The 16721-nt window shown below is 56.6% G+C and overlaps 1 protein-coding gene and 1 long non-coding RNA gene across 5 annotated transcripts in view; one reads left to right on the forward strand and one right to left on the reverse strand.

The window, feature by feature from the left end:
* The window catches only part of IGSF9 (immunoglobulin superfamily member 9), a 52241-nt gene extending 39612 nt beyond the window's left edge, over nucleotides 1-12629 (reverse strand). The window contains exons 1-4 of one of the 4 annotated variants that reach the window (XM_048828895.2): nucleotides 12503-12593; nucleotides 12005-12077; nucleotides 10709-11130; nucleotides 9351-9542 (exon numbers count right to left, since the gene is read on the reverse strand). In XM_048828895.2, the coding sequence (XP_048684852.2) occupies nucleotides 9351-9542; nucleotides 10709-10766 (250 nt within the window). In that variant the 5' untranslated portion in view covers nucleotides 10767-11130; nucleotides 12005-12077; nucleotides 12503-12593. Of the gene's footprint in view, nucleotides 1-9350; nucleotides 9543-10708; nucleotides 11131-11626; nucleotides 11983-12004; nucleotides 12153-12502 lie in introns of those variants that run through there. The other 3 variants (XM_048828896.2, XM_075122973.1, XM_075122974.1) reach the window with 3 other exon arrangements.
* On the forward strand, nucleotides 12214-16479 carry LOC125626199 (uncharacterized). The gene is made up of 2 exons (XR_007353690.2): nucleotides 12214-12417; nucleotides 16133-16479. It is a non-coding gene; the product is annotated as an uncharacterized LOC125626199 (long non-coding RNA).
* The last annotated feature ends 242 nt before the right edge of the window (nucleotides 16480-16721 follow it).

The following is a 16721-nucleotide window of genomic DNA, read 5'->3' on the forward strand; positions in this document are numbered from 1 at the left end:
ACACATAGGGAAGAAAAACCAAATGCACAAATATGGAATGGGGGATACCTGGCTTGGCAGCAGCACTGCTAAGAAGAATCTGGGAGTGGTGGATCACAGCCTCAACATGAGTCAGCAACGCAAAACTGTTGCAAAAAAATCAAATGCAATTTTAGGTTGCATTAATAGAAGCAAAGCATGCAAGCCATGGGAAGTGACAGAACTGCTCTACTGAGCGCTGGTTAGGCCTCAGCTGGAGTACTGTGTCCAATTTTGGTCACCAATGTATAGAAAGGATGTAGAGAAACTGGAAAGGGATCCAGAGGCAAGCGACAAAGATGATCAAAGGGATGGAATGCAAAACATAAGCAAAGGCTGAAGGAACTGGGTATGTTTAGTTCGGAAAAGAGGAGATTAAGGGGGGACATGATAGCAGTCTTCAAAAACTTGAAAGGCTGCCATAAAAAAGATGGAGAAAAGTTGTTCTCTTTTGTCACAGAGGGAAGGACAAGAGGCAATGGATTCGAACTAGAGCACAGAGATTTAGATTAAATCTCATGAAAACCTTCCTAATGGTAAGTACAGTAGGACAATGGAACAGACACCTAGGGAGGTTGTGGAAGCTTCCTCACTGGAGGCTGGAGCCATCTGTCTGCGATGGTTTAGACACAACAAATCCTGCATCTTGGCACGGGGTTAGACTGGATGACCTTTGCAGTCTCTTCTAACCCTATGATTTTAAGCTCCACTGGCAAACCCATTCTAGTGTAGCCACAGCCCGCATGTCACAGAGACCCCAGTCACAGGGCTTAGATGTGCACCAGGAGGGTGTCCTGCTGTGTTTGTGCCCATTTATCAGTAGTGTCCATTCCTGGTCTGGTGGCAGGTTGCTACATACTCCCCCGCCTTCCCCCACCCCCCAGACGTCCGTGCACTTTCACACATATGTGTGTGCTCACCAGCCCTCTGCCCCAAGCCTTACGCTCACAATCCCCTTTCAGGCTGGGTACACACCAGCATTTTGCTGGGATTCCCTGTCCCTGCACCAGCCCCTCTGCAGGGTTGTAGACATAAACAATGAAATGGCTAAACTAACCTAACCTAAACTCCACAGCCCCAAACAGGAAGTGGGTAAACTCAGTTTACCCAGGCTTACTCTCAACAATATGACCGGACTTGCTGCATCCATAGTGAAGGGCAGCAGTGTAGACCAGCCAGTAGCGCATTAACTGCCACGTGGCCTAACCCTGCTTAGAGCGGGCCCAGGTGAGTCGGTAATGCTGGTATGCCTAGTGCTCCCCCAGCTGCGACTGATTGCCAGAGGGGCTGCACTAGGTGGAGCTGAGGCAAATTGCCAGTGTATATAAGGGGCCAGATCCCAGCCCTGCTATAATGGTGCCCAGTGCAGGTGCAGCACAGGCCTAGCATCCCCTTTGCTAACCCCTTGCAACTGCCTGGCAAAGGGGAATATGCTCCAGCAATTCTGGTCTGCAGCCTGGGTCAATTAGAGCAGCCCCTGGGACTGCTCAAATTTAGGCCCAGGGCTGCCTGGAATCCTTCTTCCCCCATCCCACTCTGCCCTTTCTGTGCCTGCCTGCTGAGAGGCCCCAGGCCTCCAGGCAAGGAGGAGGGGTGCTGGGTATCACACGGGCAGGGCCAGGTGGGGGTGGGTAGCAGAGTCAGTGAGGCGGGGAGCTCTGGGGAATTCCCCTCCCCCACCCTGGAGCAGCAGCCAGGCTCCTAAACAAAGGCCCCATTGGAAGGAACTAAACCCTGCAAAAAGACTGCAGTGGGGACCCCTCCCTGATCCCTTCCCCCAACCCCTCCATAATCCCTGCACTGGCTCTGCCCATTCCTTCCCCCTCACTCACCAAGAGGATTGGCAACAAAACATCATTGACTTTAGCAACCCCAGCCTCCCATTGCTTAGCAACCACCTTTCAAAGGCTGCAGCTCCCCGCATTAGCTGCTCCTGTGTCTGGAAGCAGGAGTGGCAGGTCAGGGATGGGAGTGGAAGGCAGGGGCTGCACTGATGGACATGGGGAAGATGGGGAAAGGAGGAGAAAAAGGAGGGCGGGAGAGTGGAAGAACTGTTCACACCTCCCCAGGCAGCAGCACTGGTGCCGCATCCTTGTCCCAGGCGGGGATTTACATGGGGCTCGGCGGCTGCCCCCTCCGTGCCCCACACTCAATTCCTTGCAGCAGGCCGGAAGCAACTCCCCTGGACCTTGCTCTACTCACCTGTATCCATGGTGTGCAGGCACCACTTGGTCTGGTTTGAATCCATTCCCAGGGGCCTCCAAATGCCACCCCAAAGCAGCCCCCATGGAGCCATCCCTAAGTCAGGCAGACCGAGGCTGGCAAGATCAGGACACCTGCCACCAGCCCCTAGGGAGAGAGGAACTCCATGCCCTGCCTTAGCCAGTCCTGTCTGCGTGTGGTTGCACCCAGCTGCCAGGCAGGGACAGAGGGCCATGGCTCAGACTTTAGGGCCTAGATTAGGAAGGGCTTGCTTTGTCTAGCGGCACTAAGATCCTGCGTCTTTGGGCCTCTGGGCAGGGAGAGTGACTCCTGGCCCCCAGAGCCCCACCTTGATTTCACAGGGAGCCCACCTAGCAGCACATGGGAGCGTGGAGGAAGCAACCTTCCAGGAGACAGCAAGAGTCATGACCTGCCCCAGGCCCAGCACATGCACCTGCCTCACCAGCAGCAGCTGCATCCTGAGGAATTGCCTTCCCCTGATCACGGGCCCGGGGGGCATGCCACAGGCGGGGGTGTGCATGAGATGCTTCCTGGCAGCTGCTCCCAACGGCTGGAGCTGTTTGAAAAGCGCCACATGGGAACTGCAGCAACACGGGACTGAAATCCCATGTGAAATCCCAGCCTGACCTCCCTGGTGAAACTGCAGGCACTTCCCACTGGCAGGCCCCGCCCCCACCCCACTCCTAACTCACCCTCAGCAGCCAGTTGCCATGGGAACAAGGGTGTCACTGAGCAGCCCCAGGACTCTGCCCTGGGCTCAGGGTCCTCCCAGGCCCTCTCCACAGCATAGCTCTGCCTTGGGCCCAGCCCTGCCCCCTCCTGGCTCTACCCTGGCCCAGCCCCCAGCTCTGCCGTCTCCCCCCAGCACAGCCAGCACCCTCCCAGTCCTCCTCTTCCCAGCAGGGCTCTGCCCTGGGCCCAGCCCTGCCCCTTCCTGGCTCTACCTTGGATCCAGCCCTGCCCTCTCCCCTCAGCAGGGCTCTGCCCTGGGCTCAGCAACCTCTCAGCCCCTCCCCCCAGCCTAGCTCTGCCCTGAGCCCAGCGCCTTCCCAGCCTCTGCCCCCAGCACAGCTCTAGGCCTAGCAGCCTCTGGCAGCCCACCCCCCCCACACACACTCCCGTGCAACTCTGCCTTGGGGCCAGTGACCGTCACAGCTGCACCCCCTCTGCCCTTAATTGGGTCCCTCTGGTCAGTATCTATCTGCTTTTCCATGTGCCAGCCCCAGGCTCCCTCCATGCACTCCATGAGTCAAACCAGGTTCTTCTCTTTCCCCCATCAGTACCAGGAGAGGGGCTCGGCAAACCTCTTGCTGCCCTCCCCTGGGTGGCCCTTTTGCCCCAGTGTGGCCAACTTGAACTTCTCCCCGGTTGCATTGCCGCTGCCCCCGCAGGAGTGGCTCCTGGAGCATGCCGGGCTGCTGGGAATTGCTGCATTCCGCAGAGCTGGCTGGGGCGAGGAGGAAATGTGCCGTTATGGCAGTCACTATTGGGAGTAGAGACACACTGTCAGTATCCCAGTCCACCCCGAAATACATCATCCCCCCGACATGGTCTCCGCCGCTGGAGAATGCTTCCATGCATGGCACTGCACCTGCATTAGGGCTGATGCACACAGAAGTACTTTAGTGCAACCACCTCTGGGGAGGTGGCAACCGGCCAACACAGCAAAAGTTTAGCATCAAGAGGAATTGCCTGGGATCTTGAACTGCCTGCACAAAGCAGACAGAACCCAAGGCTTTTAAATCCTCCTCCAAAAGACCTAAAGGCCCAGGATGGTGCCCTGGGAGGATGAAGCACTGACTGGTTGACATTGCATTATGATTCCAGGGAGCTAAGCCAAACCAGGCTCTTAACCAGTGACAAACATGCCTGTAGCATCTCTCTCCATCTTGGGGGGAGAGATAGCTCAGTGGTTTGAACATTGGCCTGCTAAACCCAAGGTTGTGAGTTCAATCCTTGAGGGGGCCATTTAGGGATCTGGGGCAAAAATTGGGGACTGGACCTGCTTTGAGTGGGGGTTGGACTAGATGACCTCCTGAGGTGGTCCCTTCCAACCCTGATAATCTATGTAGCATGCTGGGAGCCTTGGCTGGGCTGTCCCTGAGAGGCCCCACAAGCTGCTGTGCTTTCAGGTCTGGCCAGTAGGTAGCATCGGGGGAGCACCTCACTGCTGCAGAGATGCCTGCGAGCAGCACTGAACCCTGCATTCAACGGCCCTGGCAAGACCCCTGCCCTCAGCAGCTCACATACCAGGAACAGCAGCCATGGCTGCAGAGAGAAAGGAGCCAGCTCTGAGCCACAGGCTGAGTGGGGCAGCTCTCTGACCAGGGAACGAACAGGGCTGGTGGTGCCTCTGGATCCCAGAGCCCGGCCAGCCAAGAATGCCTTTCAGACCTCAGGACAGACTTGGAGCCAGAGGCCCTGGAGAGGTGTGGGGAGGAAATAGTTGGTCTCCACAGAGACTAGGTCAGAGTGTAGGGGAAAAGGCAATGCAAGACCATCCCCCAGTCATAAGTGAGCACCAGGAGGCAGAAACCCCCCAGACTGGGGAGGTGTGCAGTTGCCCAGCAGTAACCCAGCCAGCAGCTGTGAGCCAGGGGTCGTGGTGAGGAAGCAGGACTGTGAACAGCTTGGGCATAGGCTCCCCTCCCATGGCCAGCCATGCAGAACGAGCAAGCTGAACCATGTGTGGTCCCCGCTGCCAGGAAAGAGCCTGACCCAGGGACTCTACAGCCCACCCGCAGCCCAGAGGGCAGCTCAACTGCCCAAACCAAGGACAGAGCAGTGCATGCTGGGAGCAAGCCCCTAAATGTTAACGTGCACACACTCCTACTCTGAAGATTAGCTATTTCAAGGTAGTATCTTGCTACTCAACAAATCACTCCCTTTGTCCAGGCATCAGAGTCCCATCAGCTCCCTCGTTAGTCCTGCAAGTCAGCACAGCCAGAGGAGAGGAACTGGATTCCAGTCTGGCTTGTGCTTCATCCTGGCAGTGGGGATGGGCTTAAAGGCATTAGGAGACAGACAGGTGGAATTAGCTCCATTCTGAAGGCAGAGTCTTTCCTGCTGGTGATCTGAGAGTGGGCGGGGGAGCCCAGTGGGACTCGCCCAAGGGCTTGGGGGCAGCACTCCATAATTGTCAGCTGAGCAGCAAAGCTGGGCCAAGTTTTTCAGATAAATAGTGTATATCAACTCCTCCCACCTCCACGGCAGTGTCTCTCCCACACCAGCTGGCTGAAATATAATGATCATTTTTCTCCTAAATCCTCCCCAACTCAACCCATGTTGAAAGCTGCGATTTCCATGGGTGCAGGGCCACCCTGCTGGCAACAGGCTTTTCTTGGTCTGCATTTTGGTGTCCAAGACGTCAGCTCTCATTGGCCAGCTTGGGCACAGGAGGGATTTACTTTTTTTTAAATTTTTGCTTTTGAAACAAAGTCCAGCAATATTTTTGCAGCCAGCCCTGCTCACGCTGGAGGGATACTCCTGCTATAGCTTGCCAATGCAGCCTTGCCTGGGCAAAGTTTGGGTGCCCCAGATCTATCCCACCCTGTCCCCCAGAGTCTGGCTGTAACAGACCTTTATTGGGATGTGGTTTGTGTTAGTGCCCCCAGCCTCTGCCCTGGCCTGCAGGGCTGTCAGTCCCCAGCCCCACAGCCGGCCCTCCCATTCTGCCCCAAACCAAAGCTTTCAGCATTCCCTTTCACTAAGAGAAGATCCTGTTGCTCACGCCTCTGCGTTTGCAAAGAGCCCTGAAAATCTGCCACTGTTCCACTTTAAATACCCTCTGAGTAGAAGAACATCCCCCTCCCACGCCACTGCCCCCTCTCCAGCAGCTTCGCTCCAAATCCCACTCCACCCAGTACTGCCAATTAGCAGCTTTGCCGAAATCCCCTCCCCAAGCTCAACCTTCAAGTGACCCACCAGGCAGGGCTGAGCAGGCAGCGCGCACAGCCCCAGGACTCCAGCAGCGATCAAGCCACAAAAGTGTGGAGAAAGGCTGGCTCAGTCCCAGTGTGTGTGGCGGGGACAGAGGGTCTAGAGGATGCTTCAGACACAGAGATCCTAACCCAGGGCTGGCTTGAGAGAGGGAGTGGTGTGCATGTGTGTGTCCTTCTGTGTCTCCCAAGGAGATTTTAGTTCTGTTTGTCCCCAAATACTGAACGACTCTTGGAGCTGCGATTGGCTGGGGCCTGAACAGGCAGGACAGTGCCCAGTTCCACGGTGTTGTAGGACTTAGTCCTCTCCTGTAGGGGGAGCTGTCTGGTACTCAGGGCAACAAGGGTGGGGTGGGGAGCAGGGAATATTGGACATTCCGGGTAGGTGTAGCTGATGGGCAGTACTGTGACACGAGGCAGCATGGATGAGGTGGAGGGGTGGGACACGGGTCAGGGGATTATGACACAGTGCGCATGGGGCTGTGACACAGGGGTAGGCTGGATGGGGCAGTGGGGGAAGGGGGGGCTGTAACAGAGGAGTGGGGTGGTCTGTGACACAGGGCAGTGAGGATGGGGTTGGGGGGCTGTCACACTGGGCTGTGACACAGGTGCAGTGTGGATTCAGCGGGAGGGCTGTGACAGCAGGCTGTGACAAAGGGGCAGTGTGGATGGGGCGGTGGTGGGGGCTGTCACACAGAAGTGGGGGTCTGTGACACAGGGCAGTGTGGATGGGGCGGGGGGGCTGTGACACGGGGCAGTGTGGATGGGGCAGTGGGGGGGCTGTAACACAGGAGTGGGGGTCTGTAACACAGGGCAGTGAGGATGGGGCGGGGGTTTGTGACACAAGGCAGTGTGGATGGGGCGGGGGGGCTGTGACACGGGGCAGTGTGGATGGGGCAGTGGGGGGGCTGTAACACAGGAGTGGGGGTCTGTAACACAGGGCAGTGAGGATGGGGCGGGGGTCTGTGACACAGGGGCAGTGTGGATGGGGCAGCGGGGGGCCTGTAACACAGGAGTGGGGAATGGAGGAGCTGTGAAGAGAAGTGCAGATGGGGTGTGGGGATAGTAACAGGAGCCAGGGGCTGTGATGCAGGTTGGTGTAGATGGGGGTGGGGGGGCTGTGACTCGGAAGGTGGGTGTGACACATGGCACTGTGGATGGGGCAGCTCGGGGATTGTAACAGGAGCCAGGAGGCTGTGAAGAGAAGTATGGGGGGTGAGTGGTAACACAGGGGCTGGGGGCTGTGATGCAACGGCAGTGCAACTGCGGAAAGGAAGAGACTGTGACTGTCACGCAAAAGCCCACGCTCAAGGTTGTGCCAAGGGCTCCCTGCAGTTCTTCCCATGGGATCGCAGCTCATCCCAGAGCCACAGGAACTGCCAGGAGGCCCAGGTGGCGGTTGGCTCCCAGGCATGAATTTCCCCTGGCAGCAGCAGGCCCCAGTTGGGATTATGGGATTAGAATGTAACAAAGATCCCAGGAGCAGCGTCAATCTGACCTCTGACCCTGGCAAGAAAGAGCCTTTGTGTGGCCCAGGCCCAAGGCACCCAGCTCCTGCGCACAGCACAAAGAGGCCAGCGACTTGTTCAGGCCGGGACCTTCATCTGCTGCCTGCCTTCTTTCAGCAGCCCCAGCCCCATGGTGCCCCCGCAAGGTTCTGTGCTGCAGGGAGTCCAGCTCCCGGTGTGGCGTGCCGCTTCCTCCCAGTTTCCCTTTGCCCTGCGCCGAGCAGGATGCCTGCACTTTGGGCAGCAAGACACAGACCAACAGAGACTAGTACACTCTAGTGCAAGGCAAAGATTTACCACCGAGCCACTGAAACACTCCCATTCAAGTGCAGACATGTGACGCCATGCATGGATGCGGGCTCAGAGCCTGGCAGTGTACCTGTCTCACAAAGCCCCAGACAGGCCTGTTCCCAGGCTGGAGGGAGGAGAGTCTCCCTGCAAGTGGAGGCCACCAGCACATCAATAAGGGGAGGGTCACACTATGGGAGTTTCCTGCCTCAGCAGGTGCCCATTGATGTGTCCACAGCCCCATCCCCTCCCCCACACTCAGCTGGGCTGTGTGTGGCTGAGGCCAGATTTGCCTCCCCCACCCCCATCAGCACAGAGCCTTAGGCATAAGAGGATGGGGGAGGGAACCCCCCCTGCAGCCCCTCACAGCGCCCCTCCCCCCACTTCCTCCACACTCCCATCCCTATCAGCGGAGAGGGTCAGACCAGTCAGTCCGAGCTGCAGGGACGGACCCCTTCACCTCCCTGCCTTGCCCCATGGCCATCCCTTCCTCCAGCTGGCATGGGCAGGGTGAGAGCCCTGCCTGCTGCGCTACACAGCCCATGGGGCGTGACTAATGCAGCCTGACAGCAGCAGCCCTCGGCTGGGGCCCAGCCGTGGGGGCGGGGAGGAGCGTGCGGCAGGTAGAGCACTAGGGCGCTGTACACACAAGAAGACCCAGAGCTAGTCCAGCACAGGGAATGCCATGGCCTCACCCTCCGGGGGCCTGGCCAGTCACCAGATACTGCAGTCACGGGAGGGAACCCAGGGCTCCTGCCAGGAAACTCCTCTGGGCCCCAGGGTGGGATGGGCTCGCCTCAGGGAAGGCAAACACCATGCAGCTGTGTAAGGCCAGCCCACGGACTGCACCTCAGACACTGGATCACATGCCACAGAACCAGCCACTGCCCTACTGCTCCCCCATCGGTGTGTCCCACCTAGAGAGCCTCCAGCCCCAAGACATGCCAGCATGTCCTCTGCTACATTCCACCCTGCCACGTCTACCTCGATATACACCAGAGTCCCCTCTGCTAAGTCCCAGCCCCACCCCCAACTCTCCTACCCCATATACACCAGTGTCCCCTCTGTTACCTCCCAGCCCCGCAGGACTTCTCCATCCCCAATAGACACCAGCATCCCCTCCGCTACGTCCCAGCCTCACCCCCTACTTCCCCTACCTCCATATACACCAGCATCGCCTCTGCTACCTCCCAGCCCTACCCCCGACTTACCCTACCTCCATATGTACCAGCATCCCCTCTGCTACGTCCCAGCCTTCCTCCTCCCCCCAGACTTCTCCTACTCAGATACACACCAGCATCCCCTCTGCTACATCCCAGCCCCCAGGTCCTCCCAACAGGTTTACCTTTTCACTGCTGTCCCAGCATGCACTCACCTACGTACTCCGGATCGATGCGTGGGGAATAGAGCCCAAATTTGATAAAGATGGGGAGGAGGAAGCCGAAGCGGACCCACTCGATCACATAGAGATGGGGGCGTGCCTCCTCTGCGTTCAGGAGGTCACAGCCCAGGATCACGCTCTCTCCGACACGCCCAACCACAGCCTGAGACTTCACCTGGCCGTTACCTGTAGGGCCAGCACAGGGAGATTTCACACTCATGGGGAGGACATCCCATGAGCTGCAGCCCACCATCTCCAGTGGAGCCCCTGCTATGTCCTGGAGCTCAGACACAGCACCGCATCAGTCAGCCAAGCCCCAAGTTGGGATGCTCCCACAGGTATCCAGGTTATGCAAGGAGAGCCCATGTACCCTGCCCCACCCAATACCCTGCAGCGAGACAGGGCCCATTACACCCAGCACCCTGGGCATGGCGCTCTCAGAGCTGGATTCAAAACCCTGAGAGGGAACGGCTCCTGGGGCCATAAGTGACTCCTGGAGAGTGCCTCGCACTACTCTGCTGATGACGAGGGAGCCCCGTGGGGTGCCACTCACACTCCAAAAAGGCAGAAGAAGGTGAGAGCTAAGGTTGCGTCCTGCCCGGCTTTACCTGGGGCCCCGTCTTTGCTGTGTGTGCCACAACAACACAGTGTGTTCCATCCCCACATCCCAGCGCCCTTCACAGAGGAAGGGCACCGTCTTCACCCCCCTTGTTAGAGCTCTGCATGGATACAAAGTTTGTAACCACAACTAATCCACAAACATGGTCCGTGGATACCCACATCCACATCACTGCAGAATGCAGGGCCGAAGAGAAAGGAATGGAGTAAGTGTGTGTGGGGGGGGGTACTGCATCCCCCACCCCAGACCCTTTGCAGCAGGAAATAACTCTCTCGAAGAGCCCTGCAGGCTGCTTGCTGGAACTCCAGGGCAGGGGCAGTGCCAGGGGCCCTCAGGCATCCAGTCGTCATGGTCAGAGAGATTGAGCATCCCCAGTAGAGCTCCCTTAATGTAACCTGCTGCCTGGGCATCTGGGCAGGGCACCACCTCCCTGGCAAGGGGTGAACGTCTGGGATTCCCTCCCACCCCCTCCTCTTTGGCAGTTCAGCAGCATCACTGTCTCTGCTCTTCATGAACATGGTCCCCCAGAGGGGCACTAGCCTTCTTTGCTGCTCTAATCATGACCTCAGTGGCTCCTGCACCCTCCCCGCTGCACACCCCAAGCTCTGGGGCCTGATCAAATCCAATTCAAACCCACAGAAAGGCTCCATTGGGTTCAGTGGCTCCGGGTCAGGCCCCTGGTGCATACAGCTGTGGGGCTGCACAATACAGCGTGCTATGTTCACCCACTTACCTTCAGCAAGGTTGTTGGTGAACAGGCTGAGGTAGGCAATCCATAAACACCAATTCATAGCACAGCTCCCCTTATAGCCACGTTGCACCCCCTGTCCCAAGTCCTCCGGCTCGCCGCACTGCACAGTTAGAGACCAGACCCAGGGTGGGGGAGGAGGGTGGGAGGACCGAATGGCTGTGCGATGGGACAGAAGGGGCTGGTGTCCCCCTAGGTGAGGCCCGTTAGGGCCAGGAGTGCAGGAGACTCCTTGGTACTGTTCCTAGGTTCTGTGCTTTGGTGGCCTGATGGGAAAGTGCCACTCCTCAAACCAAGAGCCCTTAGCTAGCACAGACCAGGCGCTGCAGTCCAGGCACGATCCAGCTTGTCTCACCTCCCAGCTGCCCTTTGGTCTCCTGTGGACTATCGGGAGCTCGAAGAAACACCTAGGAAATAAACCAGCACAAAGCCCTTAGGGAGTAGCTCCCTAGCTGGTCTGAGCAGAACAGTCCCAGCATGTCACTGCCCCAGCTAGACACAGCATAGCCAAGCGCTCAGAAAGCATCTGCCTCCCATTTGCACCCCTTTCTCTTCCTGCTCTGTTAATAGCAACATGGCATGCAGGGAGTTGCTAGCCTTACTTCAGGAGAGTCCCTCAGCCCATCTCTCAATCAGCCAGCTGTCTGTGGAGGAGCAGGAGGAGGTCTTGCAGAGTGGGGCAATCAAAAGGAGATCCTTGCCTGCAGCTCTTTCAGCCCCCTCTCCTCTTCCCATCACAGCTCTCCCCTCCTGTGCCTTCTTTCATCCTTCATTTGCTCTTCTCTTTTCATCACTTCTCTCTCACCTAGTTCCCCCAGAGTTTGTGCCCTTCTAGGTACAGCAAGAGCTCCCTCCGGGACAGGCATGGAGCCCTCAGCCAGCCAGCCCCTTTGGGTACCTTACCTATCCCCAGCCCAGGGACCCCTGGATATGGGGGTGGGGGCACAGCCCTGCTCCTCCAGTCCTCTGGCGGTTGGGAGCCTTTGCATTCTGCTTTGCTGGGGCTCTTCCCAGCTGATGACTCCGTTAATAAGAAGCACATGCCCGGCAGGAACCCTCTCCAGCTCAGTGTCCTGGTGTAGCATTGGACCTGCCTCTCTTCCTTAGTGCCCTCGTGCTGAGATCTGGGCATGCGGCCTGGCAGAACCCGACAGGGGAGGCTCTCCCTGTCCTTTCCCACCAGGCCATTTTTCTGCCAGCCCCACTCCCTGTCCTTGGCATTGCCAGGGCCCAGTGCTCCTGGGCACATGCAAGGGGAGCAGCGCTGAGCAGAGCTCCTACCTGGCCGCTGCCTTTGTTCTAGGTCCCGGATCCGATTGCCATGAAGGGCCCCGAGAGGAGATTTCTTTCCCTGCTTTTATGCGGAAAACAAACCAACTTTCCTGTGGGGATCGAATGTGCCTGCAGCCAACGGCAAAGGCCAGCCCCTGCCCACGCCCAGCCACCCCCGCCCCGCCCCACTGCCATCGCCGGTGCAAAACATTCAAAAACAAACACGGTGGCGTCCGGCGCGGGCAGCCCCCATTGGCCAGGCTCGCCCCCCACCGCAGCCTCTTCCCGCGCACCTCCCTGTGCTCACCCTTCCCACGGGATCTCAGCGCCTCCCCCCCGAGGCTGGGTCACTACAGACGGCGAAGCGGAGGCACAGAGGGGGCAGTGGGAGCAGAACCCAGGAGTCCCTCATCCCTGCTAAGGTACCTGGAGAACCCCCCCCGCCCCCAGAACCCAGGAGTCCGGCCCCAGCACAACCGCCTCCCCCAGGCCGGCGCCCCCGGATACCTGCGCGCGCGCTCGCCATGGGCACTCAAGGCTCCTCCGCGGGCAGCGCAGCGCAGCGCGGCGCCCCGAGCGCTAGCGCAGCCTCGGCGCCATGGTCCGGTCGCCAGTCCCCCCCCGGCCTGCGCCCGGACACGCTCCGGGACCGGCAGGGCCTCTCCCGGGCACCCGCACCCGGCGGGCAGCGAGTCGGCGCCGCGCAAGCTCCCGGGGCCCCGGCGCTCATCCCCAGCCCGTGCCGGCCGCTTCGCTGGGACGCGCCTGGCGGGCAGGAGGGAGCTAGCCAGGGCCCCCGTGGCCCCGATCCCGCCAGCAACACAATAGGGGGCGGCGCCTCCGCCCCCCCCCCCAAGCCGCCCGTTGCCACGGGGACAGCCAATGCCCTGCGAGAGCTCCGAGTGCCCTCCGCGTCTCCAGTCGCCGGGCCCGCCCTGCCGCTCCGGGAGCCGGCGGGGTGCGACGGTCCCAGGCTCCGCCTGGTAGCTGCGTCTGCCCTGCGCGGGGCCGGGGGCGCAGACAGCAGCTGGGGCGGTGCGCGCCGCGCATGGGCCCGACGGGCGAGAGCGGCGGGCCGGGCCGGGGTCTCGGTCATCGCCGCCCGGGCAGCGCAGGAGCTGGCGTGTGAAGTTCGCTTGGCTCCTGTCTGAGCCAGGTGATGGCAGCGCGGCCAGCTGGGAACCCCTGGCTGAGCGTGGGAAGCCGTTGACCCCGGTGGTGGGAACAATCAGGGCTCCTGGCTTCGGGGCGAAGTGCGTCCTCTTTACGTGCCTCAACTTCCCCAGCGGTAGCAGGGAGCTTGTCTGTGGGCGTCTGCGGCTGAAGGCATTCCTGCTAGCGCCCGGCAGCGGGGTCTTAGGTACACCAGGGTTGCGTTCCCAGTCAAACCCCACCGCCTCCCCTAGCCCAGCCGCAGAGAGCTGTGTTGTCTGCTGGGGAGTTACCAGCGGATCGTCCAGCCCAGTGCAGGGCGCTCTCTACTGAACAGCCCCCCTGGCACAGAGATCACTCACTGGCCAGGGAGACCATCCACCTGCTTCACTGCTTTGGGAGTTGGAAACTAGACTGAACCAGACACGGATGATTAGGAGCGAGTTCGCCTTTGCCTTAGCTAGGAAGAGGGACCGCGGGACCCAGCTGGGCTTTGCCATCCTGGGTCCTGGGATGTTCTAACCCAGCTGCCCCCAAGGTAAGCCAAGGGCTGCTTGGGGCCTAGGCACAGAGATCACAGAAGCTTAGGAGGGACCAGTCTGTCTCCCCTCATCCTGCCTGTCACCAGGACAGCTCACTCTGGTTCTCCAATTCTCCTCCCCTGCTCCAAGCTGATGCCCTGTAGGCCTCCTAGCACCTTGCATTGTTGCACAGATGCCACACAGTCCAGACCTGAACTCTGTGTAGCTTGGAAACTTGTGTCGGTCTCTTCCACCACTAGAAGTTGGTCCAGGAACATGTATTATCTCACCCATCTTGTCTCTTCCATATCCTGAGATCAATATAACTACAAGCCTGCACACACTCATCCTGTCATGCTGGGTGGGCACAGTCCTCCATGGCCTGTGCCAGTCATAGCTCTGAAGTTATGCTACATACTCTTTACAGAAATATAGTTATGATGTGAATATGGCATAATTAAGATATACTTTATGCAAGATGGCTCCTGTAAGATACAATTGGAAAGGTTATGATTTCTGAATGTGATTATCCAATTTGTATGCATGTATCTAAAGTTAGGAATATTGACTATGTAATAATCACAGCTGTGTGTGTATGTATTTGGGAGACACCTGTCAGACAACAGGCCATAAGTTTTGGTGGACCATTAGGAAGAAACAATAAGACTTTAAAAATACTAATCTCTCTCCTTCCTGAGAGGTGTCCTGGGACCTAGCTGTGACACTCTAGGTCAGGTGGTCCTGTCACCAAGGTCAGGCTTGACAAAGCCCTGGCTGGGATGATTTAGTTGGGGATTGGTCCTGCTTTGAGCAGGGGGTTGGACTAGATGACCTCCTGAGATCCCTTCCAACTGATACTCTATGATTCTATGATAAAAACTATCTTGGACTTCTAATAATTTTCCACTAAAAGGAGGGGGACATCAAGACTGGGAAACAAAAGATTCCTGCCTTATGTAAATCTTATTAAAGACTGGGGCATAAGGAAAACAGGACTTTCTCCTCCATTGCCTACCCAAGAAGAAAGACTGCTGAAAGTACCTGAAGGGATAAAGGAACTAGCCTGAGAGGAAAGGCAGGGGTGAAGCCAGACTGACACAGGGGTCCAATTTTTAAGAAGAAATACCTGGAACTCTAAACTACAGAAACTCTGCAACTTGCCTAAAATAACATTTAGGGTGAGAAATTTCTTCTTGAAACTAGTTTCTTTAAGATCTTAAGCTTAGTATGCCTGTTTTGTTTTATTTGCTCAGTAATCGCTATGTTCTGTTTGCTATCCCTTATAATCTCTTAAAATCTGCCTTTTATAGTTAATAAATTTGTTTTGTTTATTTTTAAACCCAGTTTGTGCAATTTCTAAATGTGGGAGGCAAGAAGTTGTGCATATCTCTCTTCACATTGAGGGAGAGGACAAATTTTTATGAGCTTGCGCGGTACAGATCTTTCTATATAGCGCAAGACGGTATTATTAGACAGTATTATTTTGGGTTTATTCCCCAAAGAGGGTGTGCAAGTGAGTGCTGGGTAAATCCTCTCACACAGAGCTGACTTCAGTCTGTGTCTGCAGCTGGATGTGGCCCTACGGGGTGTGTGTGTGTGTGTTGCAAGAGGCCGGAGAGCCTAATTCAGCAAACCAGGGAGAGGGAATCCAGGCTGATGGAGCAGGAGGGGCTCAGTGAAACCCCAGTACATCAGGTAGCATCCCAGAAGGTAGTGCCAATTTGTGGAATTTATTTCAGAGTAACAGCCGTGTTAGTCTGTATTCGCAAAAAGAAAAGGAGTACTTGTGGCACCTTAGAGACTAACCAATTTATTTGAGCATGAGCTTTCGTGAGCTACAGCTCACTTCATCAGATGAAGTGAGCTGTAGCTCACGAAAGCTCATGCTCAAATAAATTGGTTAGTCTCTAAGGTGCCACAAGTACTCCTTTTCTTTTTGGAATTTATTTGTGTTCCCTATCCTGAGTTTCCAACCCCCAGGACTCACTCTAAGGCCAGATGCAGCAATGATGTACAGATAAGGGTGAATGACTGCAGCCCTGTCTAGAGACGCCCACTGTGTGGATATTCTCTGACACTCGGATCACATGGTGATGGGCTCCAGTACCAACCCAATAGAACGAGGGTGTGGGGATAGATAGGTATACAGATAGAGGAGGTGTATAGGGATAGATAGATGGGTGTGTAGGGGACAGATGGTTGGAGAGAGAGAGAGAGAGAGAGAGAGAGAGAGAATGAAGGTGTCTGGTGATAGATCTTCTCCAGAGGTCCATATCTGAGAAATCACTATTGTATGAACTGATGCCAGGAGATGCCTATCTTCCCTGGACTGAGCCCTGCCTGGTATTCAGGGTGATGCATGTTTCCCTGGAGCTGTCCTGGTTGATTGCATACATGGACAGGGCTCGGGGTGCAGTGGAGACAATGGGTGCCTAGGGGTTGTGTCTGTCTCTTTTTCTCTCAGGAGCCATCCCGATGGGGCTGCTTTGCGCTCTGGCAACTGACTGCCCTGGTAGCTGAGCTCAGGCTGGGTGAAGCAGCCGCTCCCCCAGTGGTGTGTGCTGCCTGGGAGCGGAACAAGATAATGGAGCAGCTGATACAGGACTCGATTAATAAAGAATGAAAGGAGAGTACTATAATTAATGCCATGCAACATGGATTTATGGAAAATAGATTCTGTGGATATAACTGGATAACTTTTTCTGATGAAATTACAAGTTTGGTTGAGAAAGGCAAAGTGCTGATGTTCTGTAAGGTGTTTGGCTTGGTACCACTCAACATTTCGATTAAAAAACTTCAGTGATATTGTAACCTTGCACTCCATATGTTTTATGGAAATATGCTTTATGAGTGAATATGATGCAACTGGAATATGCTTTATGCAATAAGATATTATAACAAAGGTTATAACCTACTGAATATATTCCTCCTATTTGTATGAATGTATCATTCTTGTATCTGAAGCTAGAAATATGAAGTATAACTCAGAGGTCCTATTGTAATTATGCAAAGTGTGGGCCATTAATGGTGGCTTAGAATTTTGATGGCTACCC

This window comes from Caretta caretta, chromosome 24 (genome assembly GCF_965140235.1).
Source record: "Caretta caretta isolate rCarCar2 chromosome 24, rCarCar1.hap1, whole genome shotgun sequence".
NCBI classification, from domain to species: domain Eukaryota; kingdom Metazoa; phylum Chordata; order Testudines; family Cheloniidae; genus Caretta; species Caretta caretta.